Genomic DNA, 24,352 nt, shown 5'->3' on the forward strand with positions numbered 1-24,352 from the left:
CTCCTTCTTAAGTTAAAATAATGGTGATCTCTTTCTCATGGAGGAGAATCTGATGGATGAAATGATCACTGGGTGATATGGGGGGGCCAATCTGAAAGCAGGTGGTCAGTTTACTAAGCTAAGCTTTGATAGGGAGAGGCAGACAACCAGCATTTGACAAAGTTGGTCAGACTGGAGTTGACCTGAACTGAGCATGAACTTTCCATACTGCAACTTGTCTGCTTCATTCTGGGTCCTGCACCCTATGTGGGCCTGACCACAAACCACATGGCCTGCCTTGGCCTGCTATGCTTGATGCAGTTCATAAGTCTATGACTTATGAACTACTCCCAGCAGTTTTTAGCAGCCCCCCTCCTCCTTATCCCGTAGTCATGTAGCCCACATTCTTTTGCTGCCCACCCTCCCCTGAGAGGTCTCTGGCTTAGGCTTTGAGCATCTCTGGCAGTGGCCCTCCTTGGTAAACTCAAGTGTGCGATTCTTTTCCTTGATGGTAATGGTGCCATGATTCAGCCGAAATGTCAACTGCCACTCCAACTCCACTGTCTTCATTCAGATATTAACACCAGCTTCTTTAACCCTTTGTGTCCTTCCTTGCTGGGGAGATCAGAACCCAAGATTGCAAGTCACAATGCCTATCCCACCGCTCCCACCACTGTGGTCTGTCACAGCACGATAAGGACTTGACTTTATTTCCTCCTTACTTTGTCCTCTCCTTCTGATTCTCTGTCTTTTCTTTCTGACTTTCTAAGTGAAATTAAAGATTCCGAGTCTTTCCTGGGAAACCTTGGTCCCCCAGGGCCCTTAGCCCACAGGTGTTCATTTTGTTTCATGGGAACTCAGTCTGACTTCTGTCCCTCAGATCTCGCCCTCAAAGGGTACTTGCTCCACTATTGCTGTTCTAATTCCATCTAATTCTCCAAGATGGAAATATTTTACTAAAAAACAACTTAGAATTTCAGTGATCTCTCTGGAGGAACATGGGGTTTTTCCAAGTTGCCTCATTCTGTAAGGAGATTTTGAGTCCTGTGACTCAAGATCTCATTCAAGCAGTGATATGCTAATATTTTTTGATTCAAAGAAGTAGAAAAACATATCTCCCACAAAATTTTAAAAACTCAAGGGCTCTTGAGGAGTTCAGAGGCCCCAAGAGCAATCGGAAGCAAAGAAAGTCAATTGGCCAGGCTTTGGAGCACACACCTGTAACTCCAGTGGCTGGGAAGCCTGAGGCAGGAGGATCACAAGTTCAAAGCCAGCCTCAGCAAATGTGAGGTGCTAAGCAACTCAGTGAGACCCTGTCTCTAAATAAAATATAAAATAGGGCTGGGGATGTGGCTCAGTGGCGGAGTACCCCTGAGTTCAATCCCTGGTACCTGCCCCTCCACCCCCAAAAAAAGTTAATTGCAAATAGGCCTACTGTTTTTTAGTCTTTGGTTTTTTTAAATATATTTTTTTGAGTTATACATGGACATAATGCCTTTATTTTATTTGTTCATTTTTGTGTAGTGCTAGGATCAAACCCAGTGCCTCACACATGCTAGGCAAGTGCTCTACCACTAAACCCCAGCCCCAGCCCTAGGCCTACTGTTTTATCCACTCACAAGGGCTTTGGAGATTACTCAACAGTTGCTTGGTCTTTTACAGTCCCTCCCTGGAAATGTAGATCACATACACATCAGGGCAAAGGCCATCGTACAGGTCTTCTCCACAAATATTGGTGGGAATACTTCAGCCCTCACGGTAAGCTTACCCCATCTGCTAGAAACCAGGTTAAAAAGAAAATAAAAGATGGGACAAAAACAGGATATGAGAGCCAGCTCATTATATGATCTAGTGAGTTTTGTTTTATGTTTAACCCATAGCTAGAATTTTAGAATTGAAGTTGTATGTTCTCTGTGTCTACCTGTATCTTTATGTATATACCTGTGTATATGTTATATATGTGTAATATTTTCCCATCTGTGGATGATATTACTAAGTAGGATTATAAATTTATTTAAAGAGTTTATTCTGATTGGTTTAGAGATAAATAAACACACACATACAAACACACATAATATTCCTAAAGTTTCCATATATTGGAATAGTACTACTTTCAATATGAAAAAAAAAACTTTCATAAAAACTTACTCAAATGTTTTAAGAATTCCAGTTCACTTAATTTAGGTAATTTCACATAATTTAGATCATTTCTAAGTAAGATAAACTATTGGAACATTAATTGCTAGATATGTATATATACATATATATGCATACATAATATATGTAAGGTTTTATATATATATATATGTATACATAATATATGTAAGGTTTTATATATATATAATAATACAATTCCTCAATGTGGCAAGAATAAGTATATTCATTAACCTATCTGTTAATGAATATACTTATTCTTGCCACATTGAGGAATTGTATTATTATAAAGCAGAAAGCTAATAAAAGCTATGATAGGTAGCTGGGTGCACATGCCTGTAATCCTAGTGACTCCAGGGGCTGAGGCAGGAGAACCAAAGTTCCAGGTCAGCCTGGTCAACTTAGCAAGACCCTGTCTCAAATGAAAAACAATATAGGCTGGGAACCTAGCTCGATAGTAGAGCACCCCTGGGTTCAATGCCCAGTACCATACACATAAAACAAAACAAAACACAGTTATTTTAAAAACCTAGATGGTAAATTACCCTTCTGGCTACAACTTGTAAATAATCAGGCCAAATCTAGTGAGACCAGTCTTATTTTGTGATCAAGAATAATGTCCTTTGAGATCATCTTTAATCAGAAGGGATAACTTTAAGAATAAAATTCAGTAGAAAATGTTGATACGTCCTTCTGGATTATCAGATTCTGCTTCCTTTAATTGTGTTTACAATATTTTTCCCATTTGAAAATTGCAGATGACTAATGCATATACAATCTCTGTCTTATCTGTTAAAAACATAATTGACTTCTACTATGGGAAAAAAATTTTGTTATCTACCTATAAATTGGACTGGATCCTATACCATGCCCAAATTGTTAACACTTAACCAAATTTTCAATTCTTTCAGTTTCCTTCAATTTGTGTCTATTACTCTCTGAACTAACTTTTCAGTTTTTCTCCCTCCTTCGTAACTTAGCATCATTGAGAACTAAAATATAACCAGGTACAGTGGTGCATAACTATAATTCCAGTGTCTCAGGAAGCTGAAGCAAAAGGATTTCAGGTTCAAGGCCAGCCTCAACAACTTGGTGAGACCTTCTCAAAATAAAAAGAGCTGGGAATATAACTCAGTGGTCAACCACCCCTGAGTTCACTCAGTACCCCAAAACAACAACAAGAACAAAAAGCAAAAAAGCCTAAAACCTCATAGCTCAGATCCTAAGGACTCTAGATCTCCCGTCAATGATCTTTTTTCCCAAGATCTAAAGAAGCATTACAAGATAGAGCCTTTGATATATACTTCTAAGGCCTCATCAACTGCAGCAGACCATGCATGGACCAGATTTCCACCTGACCAAGCTGCTTTGGGTCATTTAGGAAGTCTGGAAAAATGCTTGGGTCACTCATGTGCTTATTTGAAAACTAATCAAGTCAGGTACAGTGGCACATGCTGTAATGCCAGCAACTCAGGAGGCTGAGACAGAAGGATTGTAAGTTTCAGGCCAGCCTGGGCAACTTAATAAGACCCTGTTTTAAAATAAAAAGTAGAAATGGTGGGGATGATGTAGCTCAGTGGTAAAGTACCCTGTGTTCAATTTCCAGTACAAAAAAAGAAAAGAAAGAAGAAAGGTAATCAAGGGCAAGGGTATAGACAATATCATGAAAGCATTCATATTTTAGCTTCAAGAGACAAGTGGTGCTGCATAATCAAAAGACTTTCAGCTGAGCAAGGTGGCGCATGCCTGTAATCCCAGCAGCTTGCGAGACTGAGGCAAAAGAATCATGAGTTCAATGCTAGCCTCAGCAAAGACGAGGTGCTAAGCATCTCAGTGAGACCCTGTCTCTAAATAAAATACAAAATAGGTCGGGATTTGGCTTAGTGGTTGAGTGTCCCTGAAGGATTTTCATCCACCCACCACTTAGAATGCACTAGACTAGATGCCCTCCAGGTTCAACTGCTTGATTTTACTTTAATATGACTATGACACTTTATATTCATATTTCTCTTTATCATTTTAGACATCTCACTTTTTAAATGCCTAGTCTGAAGGCTCTTTGCAAGTATGCCCAAAGATGGTCCAATTGGTCCTCTGGGAGCAACATCACCGAGAGAATTACTTTGAATCTATTTTCCTTAACCCTAAGACGTAAAGAACAGTCCCTCTGAGCCTGTCTTGAACAAGAGGATGCACGGACAAGGCGGATCAAACTTTGTGCTTACTAGAACAGACTAAGCATGAACTGAACTTGATGTGAACTTCCCATACTATAATGTGCTCCCTCTAAGCGTCTGCTTCCAACTCACATGCCTAGCCACAGTGTTGTTGCCTACCACTATCAGTTTTTTTAATGTTGAATGCAGTTGTTAAGTTTTAAACTTCCTCCACCAGAATTTTTTTTTGCACTTCCTTCCTCTTTTCACAGTCACTTTCCTCTTTCTCATGGCCTCTGAGAAAAAGTTTGGCTCACCTACTCCTTCTCTGAGAGGTTTCCAGCTTAGGCTTTAAGCATCTCCCTAGTGCAATAGTCTTCCTTAATAAAGTCTTTCCTTACTAATGTTCAGATTTGAATTCCTCCTGCTCCTCACTGACCACCCTGCTTTACATTGCCCATAGGATTTTGTGCCTTTAATCCAATACCAATTGCTGGGGTCATGCAATCATATGCTTTTGTCCAAAATATCTCTATGGGACTATAGAATATTGTTGCAACATTTTGGCACCATTCATAAAGAAAAGGTCAGCACCAGACATTGAAGGCTGTACAGCATCAAGATTGTTATGTAGATTCGAGCATAATGGCACATGTCTGTAGACCTAGCTACTCTAGAGGCTAAGGTGGGAGGATCACTTGAGCCCAAGAATTTATAGCTAGCCTGGGCTACACAGCAAGACTCTGTCTCAAAACAAAAAGAGTTAGGTTTCTCACTTGTAAGATCTGAGAAAATGATTTGCCTCCAAATATACTCTAGCATGAATAGATTTTCTTCTTCTAAGTTCTATTTCTGTGACAGTTCATTACAAAACCCAATGACCCAAAAGTTTACAGCTAGTTTTTGTGGACCCTCCTTTTTTCTACCTATGATGGAATAGGGAATTTTAGATTTCTGGCAGTATGGTCTGTTGTGGTGTTTTGTTTTGTTTTTTAATCTAAAAAGTCACCAGATGGCTGGGTCCATTTATCCAGGAAACCAATTGGTTCACTACAAGGATATAAGACCAGGAGAAACTGGTAGTTTCCCAAGGAAATTGTGTACAACATCAACGATGTGGTTATATGCTTTAGCTAGTTTCTGAGCAAACTATATTCATGTGTTGAACTCATAGTAAGCAATGACTAAGGATGTGAACGTGATCTTAAGAGCACTCACCTCTCTGTCCTTCGCTTTGACCTAATCCTCTCAAATGGCTCAAGCAATTGATAAACCCAGCCTAATTCCCTCTTAAGATTAGGAGCCATCTTGCCACAAAGGCATAAAAAGTTAATTTCTGCTTTACTATAAATTACTGAAATTTCTAAACTTGCTTGGAATGCCTGCCCTTGCCTTCAACTCACCCATGCTTGGCTTTCCCTGACCAGATAGCAGCCCTCTCTGAAACTTTAGTGGCACCTCATAAATTCTGGCTTTCCCTGGCCAGATAACGACCCTCTCTAAAGCTCTAATGGTGCCTCATAAATTCTGATGTTGGGATCTAAATTGACTCCCTAAGTGCTGAACCATTAAACCTACTATCTGCCTTTGTGTTATGCTTGTCAAAATTCTGTTATCTGTAAGCTCTCAAGATACCTCCCCTTTTTGCAACTTTCTGTGCTATAAAGCTGCACTCCTAGAGAGCTGGGGTGCTGTCTTCTGTTCCCACAAGTTTGGGGAGAGACAGCCCCGTATGGTCAGAATTACAAGCTTGCTTTAATTTGATTTCCGTTGGAGTCGGTGATCTTTTCTTTGTGTCGTGGTTTAACACAATCTGTAAAACCATATGTCTGGTGCAAAGATCAACCAGCAAATTCTGCTTTTTTGCAGGATCTCCTTGCAAAATACACACATCCACACATCCCAATCCTATGTAGAGGGGACATAATGGTCTTACCTTCTAGGTATAGAGAAAGTAAAAGTTTCAATAGGAAAACACAAATTATTAGTTCATAAGTTATTTGTCTTCCCTTTCCAATTCAATCAGAAACTGAAAGCACAACTTTCTCAAGAATAAAAGGGTCACAGCGCTGTCTTTTCAGGTACTGCTATTAGAAGACCAAGAGGATTGAATCACCCAGGATCAGCAGGAGATCAGGTACCTGACAATTCTGTAATCCTAGCTACTCTGGATGCTGAGATAGGAAGATCACTTGAGCTCAAGAATTTGTAGCCAGCTAGGGCACACAGCAAGACCCTGTGCTCTGAGGAGGAAAGAGTCTCTAGAGTTCAGGGATCTAGGAATGTCCCCTGAGGAGAGACTAGAAATAGAACTGGGCTGGGAGAAAACCCGAGGACTGGGGTGACTGTGGTAGTAGAGGGTTATGTGTCAAAATTTAATGCTACAAAATCAATTCTGGGCAAAAAAAAAATATCCCAGGTAGGGAGTTGGGCTCATTTCTGGAAAAAGAAAAACATCTTGAAGGACAGACATGTAGCATATCTACCCTCCAAACACTTAAAAACTTATCCAAGATCATATACTTTGCTCCCAGATCCTTGAGGAAGTACTGCTGGTATCTGTGTTCCACTTGGTCCCTTATACAAAAGAGCCTTTCCCTTCCTATGGCTAGTCAAGCTTAGATTCTTCAAGCCAGAACAAGAATATGTTTAATTTCCCCATTTCCCTCCCAAATTCATGCCCACATTAACTTCTAGTATCCCAGTTGAACTTTAAATGGAGACTGAGAGTCGAGAGCCAGAGACTTCATTTCCCAGTGTCAATCACCTGAGTTTAGTGCACAGGAGCTTGGATGTTTAATGAAAGAAGAGTCCGTAGGCCTCAAGTTCTTTGTTTTAATTTAGGATCTTTAAGATGGAGAGCACTACTTCAGTGATTAGGAGAGACACAAGATGGAAAGAAAGATTTTACTACTGATGGGCCCTGGGTGGTACACAAGACATCTGAAAGCCACACTCATGGAGGTCAAGGTCAAGGAGTGCAGACAGAGTGTGTGTGCATGGCAGGGAGAGACTATGGGACAATGTCAACATTGGGATCCAGGGAGTTATCCACACAGGTTTTCTGAGAAGAGTTTTAATTGGTAGGTTTAAAGCAAAAAAATGTAAGTGTCAAGAGGCTATGACCAAGATGTGATACCGCAACATATCTGCACAGTCCATATGGGGTATGAGGGTCAGCAGAGCCAGTCGTATGTTGTACATAGCTGTCTAATAGGGAAGAGGTCACAAGGCCTTGTATAACACAGATATCCGGACTAACTACATTGAGGAACTGCAGAAGAGGTAAGTGTAAAACTAAAACTGAGTTAAGGATAAGTGAACCATGCTCCTGGTATGACAAAATTAAACTTATATTCCAAATGGTGGGGTGGGGAGATGGGGCATGGGGAAGAGAAGCTTGAAATTCATGCTTATCAGTTCTCAAAAAGCCAGCTGTATCCCCATCAGAATCAACTAGGGAACTCATGTAAAAATATGGAATATACAATTTTGAGACTGGGGTCCAGAAATCTCTATTGCTAATAAGTGTCCCAGAGAAGTTCTTAGGCAATTTAATTTCCAGAAGCTCTGTGACTAGGAAGGAGGGGCTGCGGAATTATTTTAAGGTATGTCAAAGCAAAGTATTTTTCTCATTAATGATGTTTCTTCTACTCATAATTCACTCCAAATCCTCCTCCAGAAGGAATTTCGGAGGAATTTAAGGAGGATAGCTAGGGTCCTGAAATTCCTTAAAGAAGATAGGTAAGCTTTTATAACTTTGCCTTAAGATCAAAAAAGTGATGGATATATAATGTAGAAAATTAAATAATTAACTCCACATAGAGAGATGTTGGATAAATGTTAGTATTTATTATTTTAATGCTATACAATTTAAAAATCCTGATTCAACTAACAATGCTAGAAAAGCAAAATCAAAGTATAAGAAAAGGTGATGAAACAATTAAATTGTTATTAGGGAATATGTGCAGATAATATCAATTTACATTGGATTTGTGTGTGTGTGTGTGTGTGAGAGAGAGAGAGAGAGAGAGAGAGAGAGAGAGAGAGAGAGGGAGAGAAATATGGGGATTGAACCCAAGGGCACTACCACTAAGATAAATCCCAGTTATATTTAGGTGGTTTTTGTTTTAATTAATTAATTTATTTATTTATGACAGGGTTTTGCTAAGTTGCCCAAGTGGGCACTTGTGATCCTCCTGCCTCAGTCTCTCAAGTAGCTGGGATTACAGATGTGCCCCACAGCACCTGGCTAGTATTTAAATATTTAAAGGAAGGTTTTTTCATAGATTCATAATATTCAGACATAAAAAACAAGTATTTTTTATTGTTTGTTTGTTTATTTGGTGCTAAGGATTAAACTCAGAGCTTTATACATGCTAAACACACACTCTACCACTGAGCTACACTCCCAGTTTTTATAATTATAATGCATTTCAATTTGTAATAGATTACAGTTGAACATCCATGTGTGTTAATCAGTTTTCCATTGCTGTGACAAAATACCTGAGAAAAATCTATTTAAAGGGAGGGAAGTTTTATTTGGGCTCATAGTTTCATCCCATAATCAGCCAGCTGGCTCTATTGCTTCTGGCCTGTGGCGAGGCAGAACAGTATAGTGGGGAGCACATGTAAAATAAAGCTGCTCACCTCATGGCAGCCAGGAAGCAAAAACAGAGGAGAAGAAACCAAAGTTCCAATATCCATCAAGGGCATAGCCTCAGTGACCTTGCTTCCTTCCACTAGGGCCCAACTCTTTTTTTTTTTTTTTTTTTTAATTTTTTATTGTTGGCTGTTCAAAACATTACATAGTTCTTGATATATCATATTTCACAATTTGATTCAAGTGGGTTATGAGCTCCCATTTTTACCCCATATACAGATTGCAGAATCACGTCAGTTACACATCCATTGATTTACATATTGCCATACTAGTGTCTGTTGTATTCTGCTGTCTTTCCTATCCTCTACTATCCCCCCTCCCCTCCCCTCCCCTCCCCTCCCCTCTTCTCTCTCTGCCCCCTTTAATGACATTCGTTTGTCCCCCTTGTATTATTTTTCCCCTTCCCCTCACTTCCTCTTGTATGTACTTTTGTATACCTCTGAGGGTCTCCTTCCATTTCCATGCATTTTCCCTTCTCTCTCCCTTTCCCTCCCACCTCTCATCCCTGTTTAATGTTAATCTTCTTCTCATGCTCTTCGACCCTACTCTGTTCTTAGCTACTCTCCTTATATCAAAGAAGACATTAGACATTTGTTTTTTAGGGATTGGCTAGCTTCACTTAGCATAATCTGCTCTAATGCCATCCATTTCCCTGTAAATTCTATGATTTTGTCATTTTTTAATGCAGAGTAATACTCCATTGTGTATAAATGCCACATTTTTTTTATCCATTCATCCATTGAAGGGCATCTAGGTTGGTTCCACAGTCTAGCTATTGTGAATTGTGCTGCTATGAACATCGATGTAGCAGTGTCCCTGTAGCATGCTCTTTTTAGGTCTTTAGGGAATAGACCGAGAAGGGGAATAGCTGGGTCAAATGGTGGCTCCATTCCCAGCTTTCCAAGAAATCTCCATACTGCTTTCCAAATTGGCTGCACCAATTTGCAGTCCCACCAGCAATGTACAAGTGTACCCTTTTCCCCACATCCTCGCCAGCACTTGTTGTTGTTTGACTTCATAATGGCTGCCAATCTAACTGGAGTGAGATGGTATCTTAGGGTGGTTTTGATTTGCATTTCTCTGACTGCTAGAGATGGTGAGCATTTTTTCATGTACTTGTTGATTGACTGTATGTCCAAGGTTCCACCAGCTCCCGGTAATGCCATCCACTGAGGACCAAGCCCTTAATTAACCCTTGAGACTTTGGTGAATGATTAAGATCCAAATCACAGCACCATGTATATATGGCTTTTGCATAATTCTTTAACCGCATAATACTAGTGAAGAAATCTAAATTGTCACATAAAATCAAAATATGTTAAGCTCAAATTTTATATTCTATAAAAATGCACTTATCACCACAGAGACAAATATAAAATTACTTCTTTTATAATTAAGGGGAAATGCTAACTTTCTAGTTCCAATCTCATTTTAGTTCTTTTTTTTTTTTTTTTTTTTTTTTTTTTTTTTTGGTTTAACAGCATTTAATACAAAAATTTCCATGTTAAAAATATAATTTTTAGAAGAATAACACCCATAAAATATGCTAATTATTTAATCAAAGAAAACAGTGTGGTTTGTTCAAATTTGACTCCCATAATTTTGATTGCTCCAGAACTGGGGCTTACTCTATGACAAGATTAAATTTGGCAAAAAAAAAAAAAGTATTTGTTCTGAGCATACCATTCTTAGTAGATCATTCAGGATATGCTAAGATTCTGGTACACTATTTTAATTCATCACAATATGTTCCTGTCAGTTACAGCTCCCCAATTGCTTTTGGGGGGATTCTGTAAAATAAAGACTGCCTCAAATATTAAAAGAATTTTTAGAATTAGTCATAAACTTCAGTATTCTTTGTCATCTCTGAATTTCTACAGTGGAAGAAATTGGAAAGGTGCCATTACTCAAATGTTTTTCTCTCATAAACAAAGTAAACATTGGTCTTATTAGTATATAATTCTTTTCTACGAAATATTTGTTCTAAATATTTGTTCATTCCATCCTGATATCATGTTGAAGGAAGTTTTTAAGTATCCATGAGGGTAGTTATTGTATGCAAACAAAGGTGACCCTGAGGTCAACTCTTACTTTAAGTAGTTGGTTATAGTTAGTTTATGCTAATTGTTAATTCTATTTTTTTTTAAAATCCAGAATGAATACAGGGTGGGACAGTCTCCATTGGGTTACTGGAAGTCTGTTATTTCAAGGGTGTTTCCTAAAGGCTCAGGGAATTGGGAACCATGGTAAGGAAGAAGAGCCAGGAACCAAGAGCAGCTAACCATGTTTTATAGCCTCTCACTGCCATTCTTTTTTAAAAATATTTTTTAAAGTTGTAGATGGACGCAATACCTTTATTTATTTATTTATTTTTATGTGATGCTAAATATTGAACCCAGAGCCTTATGCATGCTAGGCAAGCGCTCTACCCTTGAGCAACAACTCCAGCCCCTCTCACTCTCATTCTTGAGGTCTAGATAGAGCATTGTCTAATGTCAAGACCAGCCAAAATTCCTTGGAAATTAACACAATGGGCTTAGAGTGTGTAATGCCAGACTCTCGTGGGACCCCAATCAACCTCCAAGAGCCGAATGCGATGCAATCACACAAGAGTCTTTATTGCAAGCTGGAGCCTGGACTCACAACCGTTTCCAGGGAGTGAGTCCTGGTTCTTTGCTCAGTGAGATTTTATAGGTTTTGGGGGGATATTCTATGCGTCACAACATCACACCAGCAAATCATTTCACATCGCGGGAAAGTCAAACAACAACTCTTAACATTCATTAGCACATTCAATGGCGGGAACAAGTTGGGTAGGGGTGATTGGTTAGTACAAGAGGGGGATTCCTTTGAATTGATTGATTTAAGCCAATAGGGGTGTATGTGCTTAACTACATGGTTTCCCAACATGTTATCAACTACCATAAACTACTGGGGGGTCATCTGGCATCCCAGGTATTTTCCCTGTCTCATGCTGATTGATGGTTGCTAGGGGGTTGCTATGGGTCCTCACCTAGCCTAACTGAGTCAGGGACACCTGGCACCGCAGATCTCTCCAGTTATTTGTAGACAAACAACTCAGCAGGGTGGGTATGTGCTTAGGAGTGCTCTGTGGGTCTTTCCAAGGACAAGGGTCACACCCCCTTCCTTAGGACAGGCCTTGAGGTAGAAGCTTGTTTCTCAAAAATGGAGTCACATCAGTTTCTCAAGTGTAGAGGACAATTTTCATAATTTGCCAAGAACCGCAAGCAGAAAAGAATGAAGCAGTGTTATCATCATACCTCATTCTTTGACTTGCCTTACTGAGTGTGTATATCTCCATCCCTCAAAAAGAAGTCAAAAGTAATGAATTTTCATTAATTATAGTAATTTATAAGGTAAATTGATTGTATTGGTCTGTTGCTATATCTGTTTTATTTCTGTTGCTCTATCAAAATAACTAAGGCTGGATACTTGATAAAGAAAAGATGTTTATTCAGTTCACATTCTATGGCTGGAAAGTCTGAACATCATGGTATCAGCAGGAACTAAGTGGGGTCCTGAAACAACTGCATTAATCTCCTCAAGGGTGATGTTCTCAATGACCTATTTACCTCCCACTAGGTCACCTCTTCAAGGTCCCACCACCTCCACACTACCACTCTGAGTGCTAAGCCTCTAGCACATGACCCTTTGAAGGACAAATCATATCCAAATCATAGTACTTACTGATGATGTAAAGCTGACAAGATCAGGACACGTTCAAAAGTCTTGATTTAAGGGCTGGGGCTGTAGCCCAGTGGTGGAGTGTTTGCCTAGCATGTGCAAAGCCCTGGGTCGGATCCCCAGAACTGCAAGAACAAACAAAACAAAATGAACAACTGAAAAATCTATCTCATCTGTAGTCCCGGCTACTTGGCAGGCTGAGTGAGGAAGGAGGCTCTGCTTCAGCCCAAGAATTCAAGGCCAGCTGGGACAGTATTGTGAGACCTTAGAAAGAAAGAAAGAAAGAAAGGAGAGAGAGAAAGAGAGAGAGAAAGAAAGAGAAATATTGGAAATATTAACTTGAAGTTGGAGAGTGCCAGGTTAACAAAACTTGGAGAAGAATTTTTTTAAGCATCTGTGAAAAGACTCAGAATATTTCTCTAAGGGAGAATAAAATGTTAGGTCCTAAGAAATATCTGCTCCCATGTGATCTGTTTCTCTCATTGGAATTTTACATGACTTATAGCTTCGCCTGTTATCAGGATTAATTGTTTCAAAACTAGCTCCCTACTGGGGGCGGGATGTTGGAGTCACCTCCTCCCTGGTGCAAGATCCTGGTAGAGCTGTTTACAAGGGATCCTGATTAGCTGATCAAGAAGCAGTGTGAACAGGAGCCTGGACTTCTGGATTCATTAACAGAATGAATAGGGATTTATCAACAGAACTGGGCATCAAAACACAATAAAACTATTTACATCTAACTTACATGGCTTTATGTTTGTTTGCAGCTTTTAAATTGTGAACTTGAAGATAACATTGCTTCTAGACATGGCAGTTTATATCTTCATACTAACTTGTTGGCTAACACAGCAGGTAATATGTACTACCCCTTCTCCACCCACATCCTGTTGACCTTGCTTTTACCTCATATCTTTGAGACCAGATAGTTCCCAGAGTTGAGTTTATGGCTAGAGTCAGTGAGAGAGTATGAATCTGAAAAGTAACTTAAAAATAGTATCAGTAAATGTGGGAAGCCATCTGTGAAATACAGGAGGACCTTCTCTCGCTGTGGAAGCCACGGAAGGATAGGCCTAACACTGGGAACTTCCTGTGGCTCTCTCTTTGAAAGGTGAGAGACCATCCAATGCATATGACCTTCCCCTCTGCTCTGCTAGAAAGATCCCTCACAGTAGCACCAGAGATGGGAGTAACCTGTTAGGAACAGCCCACCTGCCCCCACCTTGATCCTATTTTGGTGAAGAACATTCTCTAGAATTTCTTTGATGTCTTCCAATATAAATAAAGCAGGGCTCCTTTGTGTTAGAAGCTGGATCCATCTGGTCTAGTCCATTTGCCTGTTCTGCCCCTGCTTTTGAAACTACTTTCTGTGTTTTTTTCCACCATTCTATTTTTCCTAGCTTTTATTTCTCAGCCAGCCTGTTCCACTGAGGGGAACCCCATTCCCACCCACTACGTGGGATGTGGGCGGAAAGTAAACAAAACAGTCACAATGCTCAGCTTTTCCTTTTATAACACTCATAGTGTAATAAGAATGTGTTCATGTATGCTCCATATATGAGCCCTGTGATGGGAATATGTGAAATCTCAGGCTGAGTAAGAAGCCTATTTTGTGGGTTCTGATAGCATCCCAACATGCTCCTTCCTCAGCAAACTAGTCAAAGGACTCTCCTTCCCTACAGGTGACCAGCCAATTAGTCCTCGACATGGCCAACAACGCATTTGATGATCAGTATGAGGGCTGTATTGAAGCAATGGAGGAAAAGGCACCCCAGCTGTTAAAAGAAGAGCTAAGCATGAATGAAAAATTTAAGAATGAATGGGAAAATGCTAAGAAAAAATGGAAGCAAATAAAGTCCAACATAAACTATTCAGAAAATTTCAATGATTTCCATGGAACTGCTATAGTGGCCTACACTGGGAAAATTGCAAAAGATTTTAACCGAGCTGTAAGAGAATTCAGACTAAATTCAAGTGGCTTTCAGTACAAGGCCTTCCATTATTATTTGACAAGAGCTCTTCAGCTTCTGAGGACATCCCAGTGTAACCAAGTTTTTAGAGGCTCTCATACCAAGTTTTATTACAGTGGGGCCGGTAGTGTACGATTTGGGCAATTCACTTCATCATCTTTGAATAGAAATGTAGCTGTTTCTCCAAGATTTCTTGGTGCTGATGGGACATTGTTTATCATCAGAACCTGTTTGGGTGTTAATATCAAAGCATTCTCTCTCTACCCTCAAGAAGAGGAAGTGTTAATACCAGGGTATGAAGTATATCAAAAGGTCACAGTAAAACAAACTGGTAAAAATCACAATGAAATTTCCCTCGAAGCTCCCCAAAAACGAAAGAGTAACTTCAATTGCTTTAATTCTACTCCAATTCACAGCAAATCAGACATCAATTTCAACAGTTCAGGTGAGTCTGGGTCTGCATTGGAGGTGGGGTTTGTGGGGTCATCATGAAACAGAAGAGGGTGCTCCCCTGCAGAAACCCCCACAGCAGAGAACAATGGGCATCCAGTCCATTGCTGAAGAGTCTCAGGTTCCTAAAAGGACAGGACTACTGTTTTGGAGTGGAGAACAGAGCTCAGGCTCATAGACATGAGGCCATTTCTAGTCCAGCCAAACTCCAGTTTCCCCTGCTGTGCAGAAAGGTCAGAAAGACTTGTGGGACACCAGGTAGAATGAACCAAGGAATGTACAGGTGTGTCAGGGGCCAGCCATATCAAAGCATCAGAGGAATTGGGAGGCTTGCTGGTTCCAGACAGAAGGGCGTGGCTGCTGCAGAATCCAGGCAAGAGATGAAGGTGCCTGAACTGAGTGAGTGGCTGTGGTGCTGGAGGCGCCTGGGTTCTAGGTCTGTCTATAAGCTATCTCTTCCTGGGGGGAAGACAGTGAGAGGTGGACAAGCTGAGGGGTGCAGTCAGAAAAGAGGATGGGGGACCTTGAGATTTCAAGTGTGAAGTGTTAACTGTTAATTAGGTTCCAGGACATTTCCACAAAAGTAATTGGCTAGATTGAAGAGCAAGATGGATAGCACTGGATTGAGGAGTTGAAGAACTGAAGATTTTGCACTGAGAACAACTCAGCCCTAGTGTATAGGGAATGAGCCTAGGACACTCACAGGACTAAAGAAAGAGAGGCAGATAGATTGGGGCACTCATTGATGAAAGCGTGGTGCTGGGCAACAGCAAGACCAGATTGGATCTGAGCAGTTTCAGTCAGAAAAAGGAGGATATATATGGATGAGGACAAAAGTGACTATCCTGCCAGGTGTGGTGGCACACTCCCGTAATCTCAGTTACTCAGGAGGCCGAGGCAAGGGGATTGCAATTTGGAGACCAGCCTGGGTAATTTAGCAAGACACTTTCTCAAGATAAAAAATAAAAAAGGGCTGGGATGGAGCTCAGTAGCAGAGCACCCGTAGGTTAAATTCCCAGTCCTCCACTAATGCCCTCCCAAAGTGACTTCATCCTGGATGTAATGTACTTGGTTTATCTTAAGTTAATAGCAAAGTGTTAGGAACTTCCCTGGAGCCAGGAGCCAGTTGTAAATTTCCACAGACCGCTCTAATGACTCTGTCTACATATAGTTTGCTGAGAAACTATGTAAAAAAAACTAAGCTTACCTTGGAGCAATCATGACAGTTACAACTCAAGATGGCTGCAGTCATGTCAAGTTAAATCAATACAAGTGGTCCACATGGTAGACCACATGTAGAGGGACAGTGCCTGGAATGATGAAGGTAGAGTTGGTAAAATCAGGAGATAGGAACCTCAAAAAAGACATACCAATAATGGTTGAAACTGGTTACAAAGAACACCAAGAAAGCTGTCACCACTCCCAGCCTCGAGATGCATAAGAAGAGCCACCACGAGCACTTTCCCCATCTTTTCCCAAGTGGTCCTGGCTTTTAGATCTCTATGCATTTACACCAATCATTTCTTGTGGCCTGCAGTCTCTCTTCTTTGACTACATATCATATTTGATCCAAGCTAAGACACCATCAATTTCAACATGGTGATTGTCTTCCAAGACCTAGTTCCAATATCACTTCCAACAATAAGCCTTCCTTGATACTTTCAAGGAAAATTAAATCCTACACCATTCTCTATGGCATAGGTTTGGACTCAGACCACCTCAATGATAATCTGGCTCAGCAGCGCTAGTTTTATGACTTCAAGCAAGTTGCCTAAGTAATCTGTCTCTGAATTTCCTCATTTAATGATGGTATACAAATAACAAACACTTGAGTAGTATCACTGTGAGAATGATAAGATTTTTAAGATTTATTGCCTGGCACATAGTTTTGCTCAACAAATACCTCCTTTTTTTTCTCGTGGAGAATCTTGTCCACATCTCAGCCATTTTGCCTCATAATGGAGTATGACTTACCATTTATATGATAATCTCTTGCTTATAGCCTGGAGACTTTGTCCCTCCTATTTACCTGCATTCAAGACCTGCCATGGGCTTGACTTGAATCAGGGTTCCAACATATATTGATGCAGTAAGTTACTTTTTATTGAGAGGCCAGGAGTCCAACCAGAAGTGGATCTGGGCTGCAGAGGGACTAAGCATCCAAGAAATTTAAACCAAATTTGCTCTTACATTCTGGAAATCCCTTCAAAAACCAAAAAGATGTCCTTGCAGTTTCTCTCTCCTTGGTATTTATTTTTTTTCTTTTTACCATTTTTATTGGTACATTATAATTTACATAATAATGAGATTCATTACACCACATTTGTACATGTGAGTTACATAATTTGTTCACTTTCCTTCCCTGGTACCTCTCCATTTCCTCCTCTCCTCCCTCCCCCTAATCACTTTCTCCCTGGTATTTCTCCTCTCTCCCCCTAATCACTTTCTCCCTGGTATTTCTGACTACTTCAGGAATCCTGGGAAAATAAGAGGAGAGGCTAGTCAGGTTAAGTGAGTGCCTAGAGCCCACCTTCTAGGGTTTTGACATGTAGGTGAAGCTCTGAAAGTTAGGAGGCTATGTCTTGAGAAACTCCACACTGAAACCTTTCCTTCTCTCCCTCCCATAGGCCCTGTGTTCCTGCTGCTGCTGCTACTGCTGCTTGCTGAGCCATAGCCCTTGGCCTGAAGTCTCTCTTCCTTGACTACATATCAGATTTGTGAGCAGGATGTTGGAGGAAGGACAAGGATCAGAGACTTGACTGGGTTCTCCAATGTCAGCAGTATTGGGAAGGGTAGGATCTTTTTTTGTAGTCCGCTTTAGTGCTTGTGTCCCTCACAGATATATGAGGAAATTACTAAATCCCACTATAAAAGTGAGCATACGGTCTTCAAATTTACTGCCTGAGATAAGTTCCTGGTGTCTTGACACTTTGCTATGGTTACAAATCAATATTTGCATGCACTGTCAGCAGTGACAATCTCTTTAAAATGCAATTTGTGATTAATGTTATAATCTAAAGAAATAAACCATTCATAATCACACCTTGCTTTTCTGTGACTAGGTTTCTCTATAGATTGTATTATGCTCAAGAAACTCTCTTAAGGCATTAGATCTGATGCCAGAATTTTTACAGCTGAGAAAATTCATATTGCATATTTTTATAGATATGTTTGTGGGACTGATTGACTGAGCCATAAATATGAGGGTTGTCCTAGATAAATTCCTCTCTCTACACTACTCCGCCAAAAATGCATGCAATTACCAAGCCCTGTCAATTAACTTTAATAATCATTCTCAAATCTATTCCTTGCCTCTTGCCTACTCTGATCATCTTTGAGAAAATGGAAAAGCCTGTTGTGAGGTGTGGATGGAGCGTGAAATCTAGGCAATGTCCTAGCCAAGGGTGGGTCTAGCTAAGATGCACAGAGCTTCTCTCACTCCTCATTCCCCACTCTCCATGCCTGAAAGACTGCACTGCCATTGCCTACCAGCTACTGAGATAAACTATGAAGACATGGTAAGTAATTCCAAATAGTATAATGGTGCAATAAAATCAAAATCATTGGAGAGAATAAAGAGGTAAGAAAATACTCAGGCAAACACAGGAACAAGGTATATGGCAGGGATGGCCTTACAAATCACGGAAGGAAACATGAGGGTGTGAATGGAGTTAGGACAGCTAATTGTCTACATAAAAAAAAATGAAAGAAAAGAAATAAGAAATTGGATTGGACCCCTACATTGCATAGAAAGCCATTGTTTTGGACTTAGCTGCTTCATGAGGCCCAATAGACCAGATCAAGCCAGAATGGAGTCACTTTTGCTGGATGCCTTATAATCAAAATGAACTTTGAAAGGCACCAGTTTTCTGACATCTAGGAGATTCACAGTAACCAGTCAGAAGGCGCCCAATTTACCTGACCTAGCATGATGAGGAACTGTCCACTTTTTTAATTCTATAAAGAAAGTACCTTCAAATAACCAATATACTTTTTGTTCCCTATTTATGCTTTCTTTAGCTCTTTCCTGCCTGTAAAACCAACCCCCTCTGCTGTTCAGCTGATTAGGATATCTTTTATTTTTTTGGTACTTGGGGCTTGAACTCAAGGGATCTCTACCACTGAGCCACATCCTCAGCCCACTCCTCGCTTTTTTTTTTTTTTTTTTTGTACTTTTTTATAAGACAGAGTCTCACTAAGTTGAGGCTAAGGCCTTGAACTTGTGATCCTCCTGCTTCAACCTTCCTAGTCTTTGGGATTACAGGCATAAGGATTGTGCCCAGCTCAGAATATCCATTCTCTTTTGTAGAATGAGATGTTGCCTGATTTCAGTAAAAGCTAATTTGTTTTTTAAACTAAATCTGTTATTATTTTTTCAACATACCATCCGTGAAAGTAATCCTAAGGAATGTAAAGATCTAAATGTTAGAATAAACCTCCAAAACTCTTATAAAAATATAAAAGAATATTGGGCTGGGGCTGGGGCTCAGTGGCAGACCACTTGCCTAGCATGTGTGAGGTACTGGGTTCCATCCTTAGCATTTTATTAAATAAAATAAAGGCATGCTGTCCATCTACAACTACAAAATTTTTTTTTAAATATATAGAAGAATATTTGTTTTAACATGAGAGCAAAAGGAAAAAAGATTTATTTCCCCTCCATGCCTAAGATCCTGGGATCTTATTACTTCTGCCAAAAATGACGTCATCACTTTTATAATATCTCATTGATCAAAGAAAGTCACACAGCCATCTTCAACTTGAAGAAGGGCTTTCCAGGCACCCGGAAAGAGAAGAGAGGAGGAAAATTTGTAATAAAACCCGTTGTTTGGGGAAGTATATCTTAAGACCAAAAAACAAAATAAAGAGAAACACAAATAAATTTGACATAGTAATAACAAGATGAATAGCCAAAATTTTTTGGGTACTTACTGAGTTATCGGGCACTTATTCAAAGCATTTTACATATTTATTCATTTAATCTTCACAATAACCTCATGAGGTAAGCTCGACTCTTTCCCATTTATACCATCGAGGCTCTGAGGAGTTATGTAACTAATTGTCAAAATAAACAAAATAGACATAAGAAGCAAGGAAATAGAACCTAAACTATGGCAGGTCAGGTCAGGGGTGTTGAAGGGCTAGGAGGGGTTATGCTAAGTAAGCAGCAAAAGCTGGGCTTCCAGATAAGATAGAGCTCATGGGTCTGCACTTCATTGGTTAAAAGAAATCCTATTGTTTTTAATTCAGGAAGGAGTGCCTAATTATCATTTGGCCTACAGGGGTCATTAAAAGTTCATGATTCTTCATCAACTTTAGCAGGAAAAAACAGGTGTGATGAAAAAAATGTTGGGTTTTAGATAAGTCCCAGGCGAATGCTTTCTGTAGGTCAAAACTTCTCTTACACTGTGAGGAAAATAAGTCAAAATCAAACACATAAACTTCTGAATAACAAAAGACGCCAGAATCAAAAAACAAGAAGGAGGCTGGGAAAGGATCTTTGTGAGATTTATAACATGTAAAGAATGTCTGCAAATCGATTTTTTAAAAATAGAAAAATTAGAATAATATATGAACAGACAATTTACCGACGAGAAAAATCAACCTTTTTTTTTTTTTTAATGCCAATTGCGATTGAAACACAAATCGAGGCAACCATGACATATTACTTCAACTCTTCAACTTTAACATGGGCTACTCGATCTTATCAAGCTGTTGCAATTTAAGCAAAGTCTTCTAGCTTTTGTCAAATCGAAACTCTTGAGAATTGACAGACTTTCTGAAATATAGGGATTTTATTGAGGCTTTACAAATGCTAAACAGCAAAAAAAAAAAAAAAAAAAAAGACCAGTTCTGGGAAAAGTTCCTAAAACCATTGGCAATAGGCCCGGGCAGCAATTGGAAACATGTCCACTGGACCTAGAGCTTAGAGTATCTTTGTATAAACTCTGAGGAAGGAAAGTCTAAGTAGTTTACATTGACCTTCATTGGCTCTGGAATGGCAGGATAAGGCTATGGGACAGGAGGATTGTTCATAAGTAGAAGCACCTGCTTCTGGAGTAGTTGGGGTTAAACATCTGGAGGGTTTGTAAATCAACAGGGTTTGGTGGCCCTGGTGGTCAGCCATGAAGGGATTGAAGCTTTCAACATAAACAGTCTTTTTGGTTCTTTGCCAGCAGCTGTTAACTGATTACCTACTTTGTCTTATTTCTTCCCTTTTCTATTCTCTGGCCCTTGTGATTAATCTCAGAATTTTTCTTTTATCACTTTTAATCTGCATAAGTTTCGTGTCTCTGTTCTCATGTTTTCCTTACATTGTTTATTTAATATCCAGATGAGAAGGGTTTTTATTTTTTGCGACTAGGGAGTGAACACAGGATTTTTTGAGACAGGGTCTCACTAAATTGCTGAGGTTGACCTACAACTTGTAATCCTTCTGCCTCAAGCTCCAGAGTTGCTGGGATATCAGGTGCTCACCACCATACCTGGCCAGTAAGAAAGGTTTTGATGCATCCTTTAAGTCTGCCACCTATGAAACATATAAACAGTATTGCAACCTTAGCAATTATTTCCACATCAGTGAGATATTTTGTATGACTTTTGTTCAATTCAAGAATGCAAACCGGGCATGGTGGCACATGTCTATAATTCCAGGGACTTGGGAGGCTGAGGAGGAGGATCATAAGTTCAAGGCCAGCCTGGGCACATTAGGGAGACCCTGTCTCAAAATAAAAAATAAAAAGGGCTGGGGATATAGCTCATTGGTAGAGTACCCCTGAGTTCAATCTGTAGTATCAAAAAAAAAAAAAAAAAAAAAAAAAGAGAGAGAGAGAAAGAGAGTGTATAAAGGCACATTCTGTATTTCACACATTGTTGAAAGAGTGGGGTAAGACCAGTAAGACCAGGCATGGTGGTGCAGCTCTGTAATCCTACCAACTTGGGATGCTGAAGAGAAGAATCCCAAGTTCAAGGTCAGACTCAGCAATTTAGTGAGACCCTCAACAATTTAGCAAGACTGTCTCAAAATAAAAAGGGATGGGAATGTAGTGGTAAAGCACCCCTGGGTTCAATTTCCAGTACCACAAAAAAAGAAAACTGAAAGGTTGGAGAGTGGGGAAGGATTTTAACAAGTAATAGATTATGAATTAAAACCTGAGAGTTTATCTAACTTTTTGTTCCCTGATCTGGTCCCTGATTATCTCAGTTACATGAACTTTAAAGTCAGAATGAAAAAAACTCATGAATACATTGGGGCTCATTCAGTAGGAGGGCTACAGCAAAGTGGAAAAAATCTTTTTTGTAGGATTCTGATGTAATCACATTCTTAGCCTTAGGGCTGATGAAGGCCAGAGGTCAGTGATACATACCAAGTGTTTTATCTGGTAGTTACAAGGATATAAGGTCAGATACAGAGATGGGTAGTAAATGATTATTAACAGGAACTATAGATAGCCCAAGATAACTTTGGCTCTCCATCTGTAACATTCCATCTCTCCAGAACCATGATATTCTTGTCAGCCACAGTCCAACAGTCTGCAGGTCCTTCAACATAACTGAGGCTTCTTCAGAGAACTTCAATTCACAGCTTTTAGTTAGTGTGACCTTGAAATCCAAGCCTGTGGCGATGTCTGACTTCTACTCTAGCCCTTCCAAACATTGTATTGAATTGTATTTCAATTCCCTGTATTGAATCCCTTTCTGTCTGAGGTGCCTAGAGTGCTTCTGTTTCTTTCATAGAATCCTAACTGATGCAACTGGGCTCCCTGCTTCTGCTCTTGCCCACCAGAGTAGCCCCATGAACTCAAGACACAATATGCAATTTCTTTGCTCAAATCTGTGAATGGCTAAAAGCCAAAGTCCTTCCAATGCCTTAAAAAGGCCACATCCAAATTTGGTATTCCATAAACATTCTGATCTCATCTTCCACTGCTCTCCAAATTGCTTGCTCTGCTCCAGCTACACTGATCTCCTTATAATTCTCTACTGTGCAGGCACTCATTGGCCTCAAGGCCTTTGTTTTGTGTTCCTGCTCCCTGGCACTTTCCCTAGATATCTGACCAACTTACAAAGCTTATTTCAAGTCTTTACTCAAAGACCCCCTTCTCAGTGAGATGTCCCATGTCTGTGTATGATTAGATTACTACCCTCCTGCACACCATCCCCCTTTCCTGCTCTTCTTTAGCACTTTGCAGTCTAAAACATCACGCATACATTTCTGACCCTATTTCATATTGCCCCCTCCACATTGTTGATCCTATAAGGTTTTTGTCACTATAGCATTTACTACCTTCAATGCTATAAATGTCTCCCAGACTCTGGAATCTGAACTTCACAAGGACAAGGATGTTTGTATGCTACTTCATTGGTATACCCCAAGCACTCAGAACAGTGCCTGGCAGGTAGTAGGAGCTTAGGAAATCTTTATTGAATAAAGAAATTGTCTCCATTCTGTGAATGAGAAAACTAAGACTTAGAAGAACATGTTTCTTCAATGTACCAGCCCCAAAGAGGCAGATCTGGAGTTACCCTGAGACTGAGAGCTGCATTATTTAAAAAAAAAATATTTTACTATTTTTAAAAGATATTTTAAATACTTCAATATAATTTTAAAATATTTTATTAAAGCATGGCCTACATACAGAAAAGTGCACAAATCATATATGTTCCACTTGATGGATTTTCAGAAAATGATCACACCTGTGTAACTATCACTCTGAAAAAGAAACAGAACATTACTAGTGATCCAGAATCTCCTGGGACCCCCTACTCTGGGGGCATTAGAAAAGTAACTACTACTCTAACTTTCAATTAATTAAGTGTTCAATTAGTTAGAGATTAATTTTGCCTGATTTAAAACTGTATATAAATGGAGTTGTATGGAATATATTCTTGTGTTTTGGTTCATTCACTAAAAATTACACTTGTGAGACTCATATTTTCACATATAGCTGTATTTTATTCATTTTTATTGCTTTATTATATTCCTCTGTGAATATGTGAAAATTTAGTTACCCATTCTATTGGTGATGGGCCTTTTGTTCTTTCTAAACTTTGGCCATTAGGAATAATGTTGTATGTATAATGAACATGTTGTATATATTGCACACATGTGAACACATTGTTATACATGTCACTCATTTTTGTTGAGTATATACTTAGGAGTAGGATTGCTGAGGACATGTTATTTATAGAGTTGTCCCTATGTATCTCTGGAGGATTAGTTCTCCCCACCACACCAACATCTGCGGATGCTCAAGTCCCTTGCATGAAATGATGTA

The 24,352-nt window shown here is 39.7% G+C and overlaps 1 protein-coding gene across 2 annotated transcripts; it reads left to right on the forward strand.

Annotated features, from left to right (window-relative positions):
• The first annotated feature begins 1,705 nt into the window (after positions 1-1,705).
• LOC114098613 (T-cell ecto-ADP-ribosyltransferase 1-like) lies at positions 1,706-18,117 on the forward strand. 2 transcript variants are annotated; one of them, XM_027942864.2, is made up of 5 exons: positions 1,706-1,737; positions 6,371-6,426; positions 13,425-13,509; positions 14,337-15,069; positions 17,702-18,117. In XM_027942864.2, the coding sequence occupies exons 3-5, from the start codon at positions 13,465-13,467 to the stop codon at positions 17,746-17,748; spliced, it is 825 nt and encodes a 274-aa protein (XP_027798665.1). In that variant the 5' UTR covers positions 1,706-1,737; positions 6,371-6,426; positions 13,425-13,464; the 3' UTR covers positions 17,749-18,117. The 2 variants fall into 2 exon arrangements, with proteins under 2 accessions (XP_027798665.1, XP_027798666.1); XM_027942865.2 differs by lacking the exon at positions 1,706-1,737 and having other exon boundaries at positions 6,365-6,426.
• The last annotated feature ends 6,235 nt before the right edge of the window (positions 18,118-24,352 follow it).

This window comes from Marmota flaviventris, chromosome 9, assembly GCF_047511675.1.
Source record: "Marmota flaviventris isolate mMarFla1 chromosome 9, mMarFla1.hap1, whole genome shotgun sequence".
Lineage (NCBI taxonomy): Eukaryota > Metazoa > Chordata > Mammalia > Rodentia > Sciuridae > Marmota > Marmota flaviventris.